The 18,167-nt window shown below is 46.4% G+C and overlaps 2 protein-coding genes across 5 annotated transcripts in view; one reads left to right on the forward strand and one right to left on the reverse strand.

The window, feature by feature from the left end:
- Positions 1-4,256: 4,256 nt before the first annotated feature.
- The window catches only part of CIB2 (calcium and integrin binding family member 2), a 50,702-nt gene continuing 36,791 nt past the window's right edge, over positions 4,257-18,167 (forward strand). For 2 of the 3 annotated variants that reach the window (XM_079953512.1, XM_079953510.1), the window contains exon 1: positions 4,257-4,708. In XM_079953512.1, the coding sequence (XP_079809638.1) occupies positions 4,658-4,708 (51 nt within the window). In that variant the 5' untranslated portion in view covers positions 4,257-4,657. The remainder of the gene's footprint in view (positions 4,709-18,167) is intronic. The other variant, XM_079953511.1, reaches the window with a different exon arrangement.
- SH2D7 (SH2 domain containing 7) overlaps positions 5,447-18,167 on the reverse strand; it is a 60,699-nt gene continuing 47,978 nt past the window's right edge. Inside the window, exon 7 of one of the 2 annotated variants that reach the window (XR_013833049.1) lies at positions 5,447-5,675. Coding sequence is in view for 1 of the 2 variants with exons in the window: in XM_079953330.1 (XP_079809456.1) it covers positions 5,659-5,721 (63 nt within the window). In the remaining variant the exon portion in view is untranslated. Of the gene's footprint in view, positions 5,722-18,167 lie in introns of both variants that reach the window. The other variant, XM_079953330.1, reaches the window with a different exon arrangement.

Here is an 18,167-nt window from a genome sequence, read left to right on the forward strand (position 1 = left end):
AAATTGGGTGGCAGCAGCACCCACTTGACCTTCACCGCAAGCAGCCAAGCAGCTGGGGCCAGCCCCATGCAATATATGGCTGTTTCTGTCCTCAGGCAGATGGCAAAGAACATAGCTGAACAGCTTAGCAAGTCAGCGACTTTTTGAGCCTGTTGAATAGATAAGCCTCTGAGGACTGACACCCTCTGAGTAACCGGTGGTTGGGGGCGGCCACCAAGGCCATGTAACACCAGTCCTAAAGGCTCTTCATTGCCTCCCAGTGTTTCCGAGCACAGTTCAAAGTGTTGGTGTTGACCTTTAAAGCCTTAAATAGCCTTGGCCCTGTAGATCTGAAGGAGCACCTCCACCCCCATCATTCAGCCCAGACACCGAGGTCCTCCTCTGAGGGTCTTCTGGCAGTTCCCTCACTGTGAGAATTGAAGCTACAGTGGTACCTCAGGCTACATACACTTCAGGTTACATACACTTCAGGTTACAGACTCCGCTAACCCAGAAATATTACCTCAGGTTAAGAACTTTGCTTCAGGATGAGAACAGAAATCGCGCGGCGGTGGCACGGCAGCAGCAGGAGGCCCCATTAGCTAAAGTGGTGCTTCAGGTTAAAAACAGTTTCAGGTTAAGAACGGACCTCTGGAACGAATTAAGTACGTAACCAGAGGTACCACTGTATAGGGAACCAGGGAGGACTTTCTTGGTAGTGGTGCCCGCCCTGTGGAACGCCCTCCCATCAGATCTCAAGGAAATAAACAACAATCTGACTTTTAGAAGACATCTGAAGGCAGCCCTGTTTAGGGAAGTTTTTAATGTTTGATGTTTTATCATGTTTTTAATATTCTATTGGGAGCTGCCTAGAGTGGCTGGGGCAACCCAGTCAATCAGTCAATCCCTCCCTCCCTCCCTCCCTCTCCTATAGCCATCTCTAGCACTTTCCTCCATGGGAAAGTTTTAACTTTGCACTGCACAAACCTCCCAACCTTCTGCTTAATTGGATGTCCACAAATCATTGTGTTTTAGAGGCCCTGAGGAAGGAGCTGAAGATTTATGACAACACTGGGAGGTTATGCAAATGAAATTTGAACACGCCCTCTGCAAAAAGAGTCAACAGAATGTTCTTTTCCCCAGGGGAAAAAAGATTATCTCTGTTGGGGGGGGGGAGTGGAGTGTCTGCAACCCAGAGGTGAAGAACCTGTGTTTCCATCAGTCCAGTCTTAATGGTCAGAGATGATGGGACTTGTTGTGGTGTAGTGTTTAAGAGCGGTAGTCTGCTAATCTGGGGAACCGGGTTCGCGTCTCCGCTCCTCCACATGCAGCTGCTGGGTGACCTTGGGCCAGTCACACTTCTTTGAAGTCTCTCAGCCCCACTCACCTCACAGAGTGTTTGTTGTGGGGGAGGAAGGGAAAGGAGAATGTTAGCCACTTTGAGACTCCTTAAAGGGAGTGAAAGGCGGGATATCAAATCCAAACTCTTCTTCTTCTTCTTCTTGTCCAGCAGCATGTGGAGGGCCTCTGGCTGGGGAAGACCAGTCAGTGTTGGGCATCAGTTTAGGAATGGATTGGGGGGGTGGCAGTGAGCACACTCAACACAGATCCAGACAAGGCAGGGTTGCTGTGGTCAGGGTCTTGCTGATGGGAGAGAAACTGTTTAATGCAGATTTCCCCACCTGTTGCCCTCCAGATGTTGGACTCCCAAATAACAACAACAACAACAACAATAATTTATATCCCGCCCATCTGGCTGGGTTTCCCCAGCCACTCTGGGTGGCTTCCAGCAAAATATTAAAATACAGTGGTCTGTTAAACATTAAAAGCTTCCCTAAACAGGGCTGCCTTCAGATGTCTTCTGGTAGTTGTTCTTCTCTTTGACATCTGACAGGAGGGCGTTCCACAGGGCAGGTGCCACTACCAAGAAGGCCATCTCCCTGTAACTTGGCTTCTTGCAGTGAGGGAACCACCAGAAGGCCCTCGGCGCTGGACCTCAGTGTCCGGGCAGAACAATGAGGGTGGAGACACTCCTTCAGGTATATCCCATCAGCAACATCCAGAATGGCTAAGGAGGGGAACTGTAAATCAGCAGCATCTGCAGGGCAGCACGTTCCCCATCCCTGATGCAAACAAAGGAACACATGCAGAAAGGTGCTGGTTCCTAGTCCTGTACACTTTCAACAATGTTGATCCAAGGCTTTATCTGCAAAACCTTTGATTGCCTGTGATAAATTTTTATTTGGCCATGCAATCTTTGGGCAATTGGTTGGCCATTTGCAAACAATTCAAAGTGAAGCTGAAGCAACACCCATGATGAAAGATGGTGGAGCTGATAACACAGCAGCACCCACAGAAATGTGCTGATGTCACATGGCAACTTTATCTTGCTTGGATAAATATTGCAAAACAGCTGAAGTCTCAGGCCCACTAACTTGGGAGTAAGTGTGACCTCAGAGGGACTTCACTTCTGCATAAACATGCCTTGGGGATAGGTGGGCAAAGAAAGCACCCTGGTGGCACATGGCTTCCCCCAAAGAATCCTGGGAAATGTAGTTTGTTGAGGGTGATGGCAATTGGAACACTGTAGTTGATAGCATCTTAAAAAGCAGAGACATCACCTTGCCAACAAAGGTCTCTATAGTTAAAGCTATGGTTTGCCCAGTAGTGATGTATGGAAGTGAGAGCTGGACCATAAAGAAGGCTGATCGCCGAAGAATGGATGCTTTTGAATTCTGGTGCTGGAGGAGACTCTTGAGAGTCCCATGGACTGCAAGATGATCAAACCTCTCCATTCTGATGGAAATCAGCCCTGAGTGCTCACTGGAAGGACAGATCCTGAAGCTGAGGCTCCAAGACTTTGGCCACCTCATGAGGAGAGAAGACTCCCTGGAAAAGCCCCTGATGTTGGGAAAGATGGAGGGCACAAGGAGAAGGGGACGACAGAGGACGAGATGGTTGGACAGTGTTTTTGAAGCTACCAGCATGAGTTTGACCAAACTGCGGGAGGCAGTGGAAGACAGGAGTGCCTGGCGTGCTCTGGTCCATGGGGGTCACGAAGAGTTGGACACGACTAAACAACAACAGATGACCCCTCACAGTGTGGAAAGGGAAGAGTCACATCCAGTGACCCTGCCCACTGCCAGCATGTGGCCTTCAAGCAGAAAAAGATCCTTGGCGTATGCTGCAATAACTTGGTTAGTTTTTTAAGATGATATAAGACCCACGTTCTGTTTTTAAGTACGGTGGGCAATCACAATGTCATATTCAGCTGCTTCTCCTTCCCATCAATTTCTTGAAAGGATCCAGAGTCCCTGGCTGGATCTTGCCTGTCCTTTCTCCACCCTAAGACAGGAGCAAACAAGGACACACTATTTTTAAAGCTACAAGCTTATTGCTACAGAGGTAATCTCATGATTAAAGGGATCTAAATGTTTGCCTGTGTAATTCTATTGATCAACTAGGATTTTACAGTGGGAACAGATTTACTTTCTTTAAACTATATCAGTGTTTTCCTTTTCTTTCTTTCATATGTCAACTCATTGAACACAGGCAGGGAGCTTGAAAAATCTGATGTACTCAGAGCAAACTACATGTTCCATGTCTGCACACATGCTGTACATTTAAATCACAGGACTTCCTCCAAAGAATCCTGACAACTGTAGTTTACACCTCACAGAGCTACAATCCCCAGCACCCTTGGCAAACTACAGTTCCCAGGATTCTTTGGTGGAGGTTGTGTGCATGAAATATAGGGTGCCTACACAGCCAATGTCTGGTGCACCCAAAGTCATTTTCTTTTTTGGTAATAGGAGGAAGCAGGGAATAGGCCTTGCCTGGCACTGTTATTGGCTGTGGAGGGGAATACTTACATGCTACAGCAGCATGAGGAAGGCACATCACAGCCCACCCTCTTTTTTGCAGGGAGGACAAGCTAGTCTCAGTAGGGGTGGGGCCAAGGTGGTGCCCCCAGATGCTGTTGGGCTGCAACTCCCACCAGCCCCAGCCACCACGGCCCATTAGCCAGGATGAGGGGAGTTGTAGTCCGTCATCCCATGAAGAGCATCCCACTGGCCATCCTTGCCCTACAACCTGTTTCAGCTGGGTCCTCCACAAGCAGCAGCTTCTTCTGCCCCGCCCTTTGGGCGAGTGCGGTTAGCATCACGCCTGAAGAAGAGTTCTGTGACACTCCGCGATCTTGCTCGGCCCTAGGCAGGTTGGGCGGAGGCGACTCTTTTCAAAAGGGGCTCTTGGCTGCCACCTGGTGGTGGAGAGCCTTCCCGCGCCGCGAAGCTGCAGAGAGGAGGGAGGGGTCTTTCGCCGGGGGCGCTGGAGATCAGAGGCAGCCGAGATGCTTTCTCCAGACCCTGGAAGCTCCGCATCAGATTTTCGCCCTTCGGAGAAACCCTTCCGTTGCACCCCAGGAAAACGTAGGGCAGTGAAGGAGGCAGCCTTCGGGGGCGATATTCGCGTGGGATTTTAACCCCCTGCCTCCTGCCTTTGCTGCTTGCTGCTGCCGCTGCCCGGACGGCAGCCGGGAGCCTCCCCGATGCGGGCGCGGGGACTCTCTTCCCCTCGCTCCTCGAGTTGCACGTCTGCTCTCAATGCCCGCAGGACAGAGAACTCCTGAATCTTGCCATGGGATACCTGGGCGTGCGGAGAGGAGGCCTCCTTTAAGATGGGGAATAAGCAGACGATATTTACAGATGAACAGCTGGATGCCTACCAGGTGAGCGGCACTTGCCTGGCGGGGGGCGGGGAGGTCGCCCTGCTGCTCTCTCTCTATTCTCTTGTCAGAGACAGAAAATCCAGGGAGCCCCTCCCCAGGGTGGCAATCCTCTCCCCCCCACCCCCAATGCACAAAATACTGGATGCTTTTGAGTTGGTCGAGGTCAGGGGTCAGCAAACTTTTTCAGCGGGGGGCTGGTCCATTGTCCCTCAGACATTGGGGGGGGGGGGGCTGGACTGTATGTTGCCATGATTATGACCCACATTTTTGGCAAAACCCCTTATTGGGACCAGCCCCAACGTTGCCCAAATGTGACTTTTTTTTGGGGGGGGGGTGTTCCCTCATACACCCACGCTGCTTCCTTTGCATTTTATACATTGACAGTTCTTATTTCTCTCGTGAGGTGGGGTGGGGGTGGGGGGGGGCTGAGGTAAGCGTGCCATTCCTGTCAGCCCTGGAGAGCGTATGCGCATGCATGGGTGAAGGGAAAAGCCGTTGGACACGCTAAGTCAGGCTGGCGCCGCTCAAGCAAAAACCTTCTTTTCCCCACGTGAGGGAAGATGAGGCGGCGGTGGCGGCGATTTACCTTTCCTTGGCCCGCACCGTGTAGCCCATGAGCGGCCTCCCCAGCAGAGCGCAGAGCTGCATTGGAGTGCAGCCGCCCAGGCGCCCCCCGCATCCTCCAGCGGGGAGCACTGCTGCCACAGACTCCGGCGGGCATCGCTCCCGAGGCGCCGCAACTGCCTTCCTGAAATCCAAACTGTGGCTCCTTTTCCCTCTCCCCCACCCCGGAAGAAAAGATTGCTGCGCGTGCGACGGGCGGAGAAGGGGCTTGTCTTCAGCAGCGCCCGCCTCACTTTTGAACCCCAAACCTGGCTGAGTCACAAAAACCATTGTGCATGCGCACACTATGCCGGCTGCCTGGATCCCGCACTGTCCACGGGCCGGATCTAGAAAGCAATTGGGCCTGATCCGGCCCGCGGACCATAGTTTGCCAACCCATGGTCTTGGGGCTACATTTGTTTTAACTGCAGTTTAACTGTGTAATTCTGTATACAGTGGTACCTCGGGTTAAGTACTTAATTCGTTCCAGAGGTCCGTACTTAACCTGAAACTGTTCTTAACCTGAAGCACCACTTTAGCTAATGGGGCCTCCTGCTACTGCCGCGCCGCCGGAGCACAATTTCTGTTCTCATCCTGAAGCAAAGTTCTTAACCTGCGGTACTATTTCTGGGTTAGCGGAGTCTGTAACCTGAAGCGTATGTAACCTGAAGCGTATGTAACCCAAGGTACCACTGTATGTTTGGTAAGAGAAAAAAGAGCCTCACCAAGTCCAATGCAACTTTCACCTGTCTATGATGACAGCCCAAGAGAGCTAGCAATTTACAGAGAGGTGATAGCTCCATGGCAGTGCTCCTGTTTTGTGAGCAGATGGTCCCAGGTTCAATCCCTGACATCTCCACTTTATAGTCATATAATTCAGTGTTTCCCAACCTTGGGCCTCCAGCTGTTTTTGAACTACAATTCCCATCATCCCTGACCACTGGTCTTGCTAGCTAGGGATGATGGGAGTTGTAGGCCAAAAACATCTGGAGGCCCAAGGTTGGGAAACACTGATATAATTTATATTCTACTTTTCCTGCAAAGAGCTCCAGGGCATGGACATACAGCCCTCCCCCCTTTATCATTACACATCCCTGTGAGATGAATAGAAAGCTCCCATTTCCTTAGTCAGACCATTTGTGTACCTAACCCAGGGTTTTCTGGACTGACTGGCTGTGGTTCTCTAAGACTGTGGGAAAGGGGCACTTCCATCCCCCCATGGAAACACCAGGATTGAAGCGAGAAAAGTCTGCCTGCCCAGAGTCACAGGAGAGCTCTGTCCCTCAAGGAAAGACCTGCCTATACAGAATCAGACCACTCCAGATGTGTCTAACCCTTTTTTAAAGCAGTAACAGCATTTTCTAAACAAACAACTTTTCTTTTCTATTATGTAGTGTAACTTTTTTGTAATGAATGTTATGACTGGAATAATCTTATGTAAACTGCTTTGTGAGGTCTGCCTGAAAAGTGATATATACATCCTACAATTTTTAGTTTATGAACACAAGGCTTTATGGTTGAATCAAATTTGTGCTCTGCTGTGACTTGCAGTTGGTCTCCCCCATGTTACCCATAGACTTGGGGGGGGGGGCGTCATCCTGCCTCTTAGCATTCTTTGACACAGGGGAGAATCCATCAGGAAGCTCTGCTGTGGAAGTCCAACCAAATGTCATGGTAGGTTGTACCCTGTGGATTAAATCTGTCTCCCCCTGCTCCCCCTCCATGGCTTCTTAATGGCACCCCAGATTTCACAACCCCCCCTCTCTTGCTGAATGGGGGGCAGGGGGCAACAATGCACATCACTCTACTTGCACTCACACTGAGTTTCTTTTTTTTTTTAATAATATTTATTAAAGATTTTCAAATATAACAGAAAAAAACCCATCCAAATTTAAAACCTAATTTTCATTGGCATCCTTCCAGGACTTCCCCTCCCCTCCCCCTCTTGTATTCCAATTCTTTCAAATAGATTCAACAAATTCTTACCCCAAATTTTAAAATTATTTATCATTGACCCAATTTAAAAAATATTTTCCCATCCCCTAAAATCGACCTGTTCCCTTCCACGAGTTCCCCTCTTTAATATTCAATACAGATTAAAATAAACAGAAAAATAGAAAAAAGAATAAAATGTAATTTAACACCCTTTGGATTCCAAATTTCCCTCCCCCCTTTCCCGGTTGCGTTCCCAATGTCCGTCAATATCTACTGTCATCCTGGAGCTCCCACATCTAAACCACAGTCCTTCACCAGTCCGCTTTGCCGTCTTTTTATTAGTCTTTGCCGTCTTTTGGTCATCTTTGATTTCATATGTCCAATCTTGGAAGGAGTCTATCTTCCAACTTTGTCCACTTCTTGTTATTCTTGTTGTTCTTGTTGTTCTCTCTCCTCCTTTTTTTTTCCCCCTGCTCTCCTGCACAAATGTTCTAATTCCAAAAAGCTTCTAATTCCTCTGCAGAGGCTTTGTTATTCAGGAACAAAACATTACGTCAAGTCCCTTCCATTCTTCAATAGATAAATCTATTGTCTCCTTTAGTGTGTAGACCTCTGTAGACAAAATAGTGTTCCATTTCTGCAGTTTCCCAGGAGATAAAAAGTCCTATTCAAATTTGATGCCAACAATACTTGTAGTGTCCCACAGCTCCTCTAGAGGGATTATAGTAACTCAGTTTCCTTCCCGATCACACCCAACAGTCAAAGTAACTTATTATTCCTTGTTTTAAACAATTTATATCCAATTTGTAACAAATGTGACCAGCAAAGTCCTCGTAACAAAGTTCTCTTTTTGTTCTTCCGCTTTGACAGCTCCTTTGACAGCTGTCAAAACCTCTATTTCTCCTCTCCCGGCGCTCTTACGGATCGCTCCCGGGGTTTCCGGGGGGTGGGGGGGTTGCCTTTTAATTCACATTCCACTTTTCTCCTCCAGCCCAGTCTTATAATTTTCCATCGCGAAGTTAATAATTTTATCAAAAAAAGGTTGCACTAGATCTTAGTTGTCAAATCCTTTGCTTTAGCTCCTCTACAACAGGGGGGAGGCTGACTTCCTTTTTGCACCTCCCCCGCTCGCTCCGAATTTAAAAAGAATTTCCCCCCCTTTTTAATCCAAGTTCCAATTACTCACGGGTTATTCTTCTAAAGTCCAAATTTTCAGTGGAAGAAGTCAGCGCTCTCCGTCGAATGGCATGCGGCTTCGCTCGGCAGGGGAAGCGGAGGACTCACAGCACCCCCCCCGTCACCCGCTCCGCAGCCTTTAAAAAGGCTCCTTCGCGGGTCGGGGGGGGACGCAAACGGTGCCCGCCGAGTCACCATGCCCATGGGTTTCAGCGCCCATGGTTTTTGAGGGTCCCCGCGTCGCCGGCGCGGTAGAACCCAGCCCCTGCCGAGCAGGCTCCCTCCGGAGCTCGGCGATGGCGCCAACCCGGAAGTCTCCACACTGAGTTTCACCTGCCAGTTCCACTCGTTTTGCAGAGACCCTTTTAGAACTCCCCGCAATTCCCTTTTGGTTGAATCCCTTTGAACAATTTGGCATCCTCAGCAAACCTGGCTCCTTCACTGCTCACTCCTGGGGGGGGCAGTATCCATTTCTCCCCCCCCCCATCAGGAGAATAGCTTGTTTATTCCTGCTCTCCATTCCTGTTTCAAGCCATCTTTTGTTCTTTAAGAGAAACTCTCCTCTAATTCCATTCCTACCAAGCTGGCTCAGGAGTCTGGGGAGACAAGTAATTCATCAAAAGCTTTTTTGACCCGTCAGTAAAATGTTAGTAGACAGTCCCAGTCCCAATATCAAAAGCTTATTGGAAGTCCAGGCACACAGCATCAACTGGCCATTCTGTGCTTGCTGACACTCAAATAACTTCAATACGTTAACCAGACAGGACTTGGCCTTCTGCCAGTTATGAAAAAGCAGTGGCATAGTATTCTCACATTTAGTTATTTTTATTTATTTCATAAAATTTATAGGCCACTTGATTGTAGAAAAAAATCCCTCAAAGCAGTTTACAAATAGAATAAAACTATAACAATTTGAGGAGTTGGACTAGATGATCAAAGGATCCCTTCCATATATAATTCTATGATTCTATGAATAAAATTATTAGTAAAAGCAATTAAAGCATTTAGAGAATTAAAACCAGCAATAACCAAGAACACATCAGTGTTCTAGATATTTTTAGCAGGTGCTGCCTAAGAGAGTACCGGGAAGACACCCACCTGATATCACTCATACCTGGCCCCAGTTATTTCATTACAGTTCACCAGTACAATTTGCAGCTTGCCTCCCTGCACTTCCTCAGCCTCCAGTGCGTTCACTTGGTTTCAGGTGGGGGGGGGGGATTTCAGAGGAGAGCCTCCGAGAGTGCGCTCAGCATTTCAGCAGATTCAGTGGAAGGTGGTCTATCAGTTGAGTGCATGCAAATCTTGCTCCTCTTCCTCGCATGAGATCCTTATGAGACTTTACAGCAGAAATGCAGTGAATGGAAACATGAAGTGAATGTGGACCCACGGGCCTCTGCTTCCAGGAACGCCTGAGCAAGTTTGGCAAGTTAGCCGGTCCCGTGTGAATGTTCTCAGCAGGCCTTGTCTTCCTCTTTAAACATGAGGGCTAGAACCTTGCCCCTTTATTATTATTTTAAGCTGAGCAGGTAAATAATGGGTGTGTGACCATGAGGACAGGTGTGAAAGGGATTCAGCCTCCTTGGTTGCCAGTTTCTTACCCCCAGAGAATACAGTGGTACCCCTGGTTATGAACGCTTCGAGTTACGAACTCTGCTAACCCGGAAGTAGCTGCTCCTGGTTTCAAACTTTGCCCCAGGATGCAAATGGAAATCGCGCGCCGGAGGTGCACATGCAGCGGGAGGCCCCATTAGCAAAAGCGTGCCTCAGGATAAGAATGGTTTCAGCTTAAGAACGGACCTCCGGAACGAATGACGTTCGTTACCAGAGGTACCACTGTATAAATAGTTTCTGATTTCTGGTTGTAGTTGTTGCAACATGGTTTTAAACAGGGAGCAGAGACCTTCACTATACAGTATCTTGAGTGCATTACATTCGAGCAGAGCTTGTTGTCTTCACTGAATCAATAAGGTGGAGGGAGATTAAACAAAGACTGCTCATTCTTTTGGATACATGACACTTGACCTACAAGGCATCAAGGGCCCATCAGCTGACCATGAGTTAACTCTGTTATACTGTAAAGGGTTATAAAGGGTCAGGCTGGGTGGAGTTTCAGGTTTATGCGAGGGCCTTATTTGGAGACAAAATGTGTTAAAGACCAAAGAGGGCCTCTGGATGGATTTGTGGATAAAACAGAGAGGCACAGAAACATCAGCATATATGGATAATAAATAATGTATAACAAATGCATTTTCAAATAAAAGTAACTCCAAAATCCCCAGGCTGGTAACCTAAGCAGGACTATAGATACAGATTTTCTAGAAGTACCCAGACTGTACTGCCAGCAAAGTCCATCCATTCAAATAAATAAGGAGTGCATAAGCCACTTTGTACATCCACATTGTGAAATAGCAATAATAATAACAGTAATAATAATAATAATAATAATAATAATAATAATCATCCTGCTCTTCCTCTTAAAGGAGTTCAGGGCTGCAAACAACTACCCAAACTTTAAAAACAACTGGATATATTCACAGCTAAATAATGTAAACGATCCAAGGAACATTATCTTTCAGCCACCCAGTATCTGGATGGACAGGAATGTTCTTAAATTAAACCATAATATGGGTATCCACAGGGACATTTTCAACCAACTGTGCAAACATCGTGTTTCGATATGGAATAGGATTCCCCCTTCCCAGGATTTAATATAGCTAATATATTAAATCAAATATATTAAATTATATCATATCAATAGAGCCAAAGTAGTGTAGTGGTTAGAGACTCAGACTATGATCTGGGAGAGACAAGGGTTTGAATTCGCACTTGGCCTTGAAGCTCACGGTGCAGCGGCAGAGGAAGACTCTCAGCCACCTGGGGCATCCCTGTGGGCACCACATGCCCCATCCCGTCCCTATAGGGACGGCCCGTGGGGCCTCAGCCGCCCTACAGCAGCCGGCGGACAGCGCGGAGCCTGTGGGCACCAACACGCGTGGCTTGTGCGCACTGCAGGCCCTGCAGTGAGTGCCGCCGGCCATTTTGTCACCCCCCCTCAGGGTGGCACCCGGGACACACCACAGCCCCTGCACCCCCCTTCCTATGCCCCTGACTGGGTGACCTTGGGGGCCAGCCACTCACCTTAAGCCTAACCTACCTCACAGGGTTTTGGGGAGGAAAAATGGGGAGGAAGAGAACTCTGTATGCCACCTTGAGCTCCTTGGAGGGAAATGGGATATAAATGCAATCCATCAATCAATCAATCAAGCTTCTGGACAGATTGCAAAACCATGTGTTTTGAATTAACTCCATCCACTTCTTCCCTGACAGAGGAAGAAAGTCTAATGTGTTCATTAAGTCATTCTCAACGCTGGTGCAATTTTCTAGCCCAGGGAAGCTGCCTGATCAGATGTGGATGATTCATCTCCATCTTTCTCCAGGCAGGCCAAAGCATTTTAATTGAATTGGAATTCAATTGCCAGAGCTCCAGCTGCTACAAAAATAAATAAAAAATAAATTGGAAGGTAAAGCTGGCTTTGTGTTTGCCTGGTGGAATTGGCCAAACATTTGTTTAAAAGAGCAGGATATTTTCTAGATAATGGCTTGGATCCAATTCTAGTCTTACTTAGAGTAGACCCACCGAAGTTAACAAGCATGGCTCATGTATGCCATTAATTTCAATAGGTGTACTGTATAGGACTGAGTTGGCTACAACTTGGCATCTTAAACCTGATATTTAATATTTATTGAGCTGGCTTGTAAAACACAATGACCTAGATAGAATAAATAACGTAAAATAATTTCAGGCTACAACTTGAAAGCTGCAGAGAATTGCAGTCAAACTGTTTTATTGTGTGTTGCTTTAACTGGACAGATGTGCAAACCACCCTGGGACTTTTCTTGATGAACATTCCACTCCCTTTCTTGTTAAGTACTGGCCTTGGCTGCTTCTCCAGGCCGATATAATTACACAGCAGGTTGCTTTTGCGAGACTTAACCCACTTCTCTTTGTTACCTTGCACCAGCCTTTTGAAATGGAGCTCCCTGAAGTGATAGCTCTGAACAAGTGAGGTGTTTTGCACATTCCGGGATGAAGGCAGACGTGGCCCTGGCAGCTCTTATTTCCCTTTGTGCCGATTCAGACCAGGTGACATCACCGACCAGGTGCCTGCTCCCCCCTCCCCCTGTGCCACGTAATACAAGCCCAGGAAAGAGCCTCACTTTCGGATCACTTGGGGGGGGGGCTTAATAATTGGTGCTCCAGTAGGCACAGAGAGGGCCTTGAAATCCAAACCAGTTTGGCCCAGCCCAGGTCTGCTGGTTCAGCTTCTTTCCTTTCTTATGGTTAGTTAGGGCTGGCAAATTAGAACACGTTTAGCTAGTCAGAATTAAACTAGTTTATTGGGGCATCCTGATTGTGTGTTTGGGGGTCTGTAAGAGCACCTCTTGCACCCTTGGCACTGGAGAGGAACACAGGCGCCTGCCTCATACTGAGTCAGACCACAGAGCTCAGTACTGACCACACTGACTGGCAGCAGTGGCTCGCCAGGATTTCAGATGGTGGACCTTTCTTCTATCAATAAAATAAAATAAAATAAAATAAAATAAAATAAAATAAAATAATTCACTCTCATGAGTGAAGTGCAGGGGCTCTTTTTTTGGTCTTGCTTACCTAACTTTTAAGCTGTCTGGGGGTGGTGATTATGTTTTTTTTAACCTTTTTTATTTAGTTCATAAAATTTATATACAACTTGATTGGAAAAAAACCCCTCAAAGCAGTGTTTGTGATTGTTCTTGCTTTCATTCTGTAAAGCATCTCACTGGTGCGCCCACTATTGCAGCCTTCCTGGCTTCTTGCACTTCAGTTCAAGACTCCTCCCATGGGGCCTTTTCAGCCCAGGAAGTGCCGGCAGCCAGGGAGGCTGAAGAGAGATGGAGAAATGTTTGCAGCAAAGAAGCAAGCAACCCTCCACCCCTCCTTGGCTACTTTGCCAGGTGTAAAGGTAAAACCCTCAGACAGGCACCGTCTCTTTTGACAAGTAAGAGGCAACATGATTGAAGTATATAAATGGAGAAAGTAGGTGGAGAAAAGGTTTTCTCCGTCTCTCATAATACTCAGACTCATGGACATCCAATGAGGCTGAACGTTGGAAGATTCAGGACAGAGAAAGTGCAGTACTTTCCCCACCGACACACAGACAAACTATGCCACTTGCTCCTCCAGGAGGCATTGGATGGGAGGCTTTCATGGCCGAAGAGGCTGTTGGCAGGACAGGAGGGGGCTCTTGGGCTGGCATCCTGCTTGCGGGTTTCCCCTGGGGGCACCTGGTTGGCCACTGTGAGAAGAGGATGCAGGACCGGATGGGCCCCTGGCCAATGTCAGAACCTGTGATCGGCCGAGCTCCTCCGGAATCGCCTCTGACGTGATTAATGACCTGAGCCTTTGATAAGGCTCCAGGCACATTCCATTATGCAGAGAATCAAAGCAGCATGTAGAAGTGATGAGATTTATGGCTACATTGCAAAGAGTTTTATTTTCCTAACTACGCAGACAGAAAACACATCCTCTCTCTGTGAAAGCAGAGAGCAACTGAAACAAACAAAGGAACAGGAAACAGTAACATCACGTCCGTCTCCCGTCTCCCGTGAGACTTCCAACAGCCTGGAATGCCTCTGGAATGTAAACAGGGTCTTGTGACTCAAAGCACTGCACAGTGGCAAACAGAAACTAACATCCTCCCCCTTTCTGTGAACATCACTGGGCAGTGTGTTAGTACAATCTCAGTACAAACCCAATTTCTGTACATAGGTACAGTGTTGATCCTTTGAAACATCCTTGGACAATAAATCAGCAGGAATTTCATTACCTGGCATGTAGGACACCGTTACGAGTCTTTTCTGAACACATTCTCTAGCATGTTGCAGCTTCAATTGCAAGTGCTTCATGCTTTGCTTACAACCTTCAGAAGTCAGCAAAGCCAAACATGCTTTGTTGTCCTGATAAACCTGGATTGGACACTTTACAGGAATTCTCATGACTTTAAACAATTGTAACAACCATTCACAATCCACAAGTGAATAAGACAGTGCATTCAGTTCAGCTTCACAAGAACTTAAGCTTACCGTTGTTGGCTTCTTTCACGACCAATCAAATAGACCCTGGTTGTACATATAGCAAACTCCAGACATGCTTTTCCTGTCTGTAGTGTCACTTCCAAAACTCGCATCAGCAAATATCTCAAGACCATCAGACTTTTGATTGTTAAATCTCTGTGTGCTATGCATTTCAGAGCTTTCCAATCCTTAACAGTAGGATTGTTGACTTGTCTGCTTAGCAAATTCGTGCTAACTACAATGCCAGGTCTTGAACATCTGGCAATGAAGTTTAGTTTGCCTAGCACACTTCTGTACAGTGTAGTCTCAGAAAATGCTTCTTCAGTATCATCTACCTGATAACCTGTTGTCATTGGTGTGTCTACAGGGTTAGCATCCATCAGGCTTAGTTTGGTTAACACATCAGCAATTTTCTGTGACTGGTGTACTAAAATATTACCACCTTGGTCTCTCTATTTCCAGATATAGGTAGTTGGTTACCTCACCAAGATCTTTCATGTCAAAGTGTTCCTTCAGTTGAGCTAGGGCGCTATTTTACATCTTGACATCCTTCCAAAAGAAAAGTATATCATCAACATAAAACAAGCAATACAGCTTCTTATGTCCTTCCTCTTTGACAAATACACATGGATCAGCTTTACCTTGCTGAAAACCTAGAGAAAACAACACTTCAGTGAGTTTAGAGTGCCAGCACCGTGCACTTTGTTTGAGACCATATAGGGACTTCTTTAGAGAACAAGCAAATCCCTGTTTTACCTGTACACCATCAGGTGGAAGCATATAAAGTGATTCACCTAAGGTTCCGTACAAAAATGCTGTATTCACATCATGATGAGAAACGTGTAGATTCTCTTCTGCAGCAAGTTTGAGCATCAGCCTAATGCTCTCATATCTCATGGTGGGTGAGTAGGTCTCATGATAGTCTGCACCTGGTACCTGTGCAAAACCTCTGGCTACCAATCTGGCTTTGTGTCTGACTACCTTGCCATTTTGGTTTGTCTTTGCTTTGAAGACCCATTTGCTATCAAGCAGTTTCATCCCTGGAACTGTTGGAACTAGCTCCCATGTTTCGTTCCTCTCTAAGAAATCAAGCTCAGCCTTCATGGCAGTTAGCCATGGCTCAGCATCCTTCGAGTCCAAATCCTAGATCTCTTGGAAGCTTGAAGGTTCAAATACCTTCTTGGAGCTATTAACAGCAGTTACAGCTTTAGCTGCTTTAGCAAATTCATCAGCAAATCTCTTTGGAGGTCTTCCTTTTGTGGCTCTTTCAGACCTGCGAATTAGACGTAAGTCTTCAGCGCTCTCCTCTTCTTTCTTAGGAGAAAAGTGGCCTATAGTGAACAGTGGTTCCCCCAATTCTCGATCAGAGCCTTCAGAGGGTCACAGAGAGGCCTTAGCACTCTTAAAATCCTCTGAATCATCTGATTCAGTTTCAGATTCAGAATCAGAACCTTCATCAGTGGGTGTGGGGTTTTGCTGCTGCTTATCCTCAGACTCTTCACTGTCATCAGGATAACATTGGAAAAATCCCACATTCTCCCCCCCACTTGGCATTGTACTCAACACTTCTAGTGAGCCTAACTGTATTCGTGTCTGTCATCATTACTCTGTAAGAACCTTTCTGATATCCTAGAAAGATACCATGCAAACCACGTTTGCCTAACTTGGAGTTTTGAGGTGTGTGAACCCACATGTCAGAAGCAAAAATTCTCATGTGCTTGATGAATGGTTTCTTGCCAAACATCTTTTCATAAGGGGTACAACCAATCAGTGATGATAATCTGCGATTATAAGAATAAACAAAACAGCCGAGCGCTTCTGCCCAATAACTCTCTGGAAGATTGGCATCATGCAGCAAGGTTTTCAAGCCTTGAAGCAATGTTTGATTTGCCCTTTCACAAAGTCCATTCATCCAAGAAGACTGTGGACTTGAAAGATCATGTTGAATTCCTTTCTCAGTCAGAAAAGCTTCAAACTGCTGAGAAGTGAATTCTCCCCCTCGATCTGTAAATAAACCTGTTTATCATGCACATTTTTCAACCAAGCACAGAATTCCTTGAACTTAGGAAACGCTTCTGATTTCTGCTTGAGATTGAACACATGAATATACATAGAAAATGAATCAATGAGGACCATAAAGTTCCTGGCTCCACCCAAAGAGAGTGCTAGTGGACCAATGAGATCAGCATGCACTACCTGGTATGGTTCTGTAGCTTGTCTACTAGACACCTTATCTTTTGCAGCCATTTTGACCTTGTTTGCTGCGCATGCCTTACACTTCATGTGGTACCTGCAGAGTTTAATAGTCATACCTTCAACTAAGGCAGTCATTTTGGAAACTGCCTCGAAGTTTAAATGACCAAGTTTCCCATGATAATCATGAATACATCCTGCATGCAAACCCTTGTTAGTATCTGCAATACAACACGTTTCATCCTGTACAACACCAACAGAATCATCATAATGCAATACAAACAAATGATCAATACAATCAGCATGCAATGCAATACAAAGTCATCTTTCTTGGTGATGGTGCACTTCCCCTTCTTGAAGGAAACGTCTATGTCCTGTTCAGTTAGCTGCGAGACGCTCAATAGGTTGTGTGCAGCATCCGGAACAAAAAGAACGTTGCGTATCGATGCACCCAAGCTGTGAAGAACAACCGTTCCATAGCCTTGACTGGAGATTGTGTGGTCATCCGCTTGGTGAATTGCACCTTCCTGCGGAGTAAAGGACACAAACAGGTGTTTGTCTTTGCAGACGTGCCGGGTCGCTCCCAAGTCAACGATGAAGAAAGATCTAGACGTCTTCTGGACCTTTGGAGTGAAGCGTGAGACCATAGCCTTGTGTTGTGTTGTCCTGGACATTGGCCCTTTGTCTTTGCCTTTTCCACGCATTGAGCTTTCGCTGCGCTGCTCTGTTGTCTTGGCCTTGGGATGTTTGTACTCCCTCTTCACGTGGCCAAGTCGTTCACACGAGTAGCATTTCACTGCCTTCAAAGCTTTGGCACCATCTAGTGGTTGCACTGCATTCTGGGATGACGTCTGTGAGGACTCCCCCTTGATGATACAGCTAGCACTATGCCAATCTGCTAAATAATTCAACATTAATACACATACAAACATACAAACATACATTTCATACAACATACCTACATATATACAACATACCTACAACATACCTACACTCAATCCCACAGATAATTCCCATCACCATCCACCACCCCTCACCCTTTGTGTTAGACTTCCAATCTACTCAATTGCAATTTCTTTCTACTTCTATTACTTTCTTTCACACACCTTTAACCTAATTTCATATTTCTTTTTCTATTACACATTGTTATCCATCTTATTTAGTATTCCAATATTTGAAACGAAACTTGTTTATTCTAATAGGAGTTCTGATTTTTCGATATAGTTTTGCAAGTATCTTTTAAACACCTTCCAGTCCCTGTCTGCCTTCTCTTTTGAGATCCTTCCAATTTCTCCCATTGTTTTGGATATATTGTAGTACTCCAATAATTTGGCAAGCCACTCTATCTTTGTTGGTACAGTACCACTTTTCCAATTTTTCGCAATCAATAGCCTTGCGGCTACTGTTGCGTATAAATATAAGGTCTTGTCTTCTTCCT

Source organism: Podarcis cretensis (assembly GCF_951804945.1).
Source record: "Podarcis cretensis genome assembly, chromosome: 14".
Classification (NCBI taxonomy): domain Eukaryota; kingdom Metazoa; phylum Chordata; class Lepidosauria; order Squamata; family Lacertidae; genus Podarcis; species Podarcis cretensis.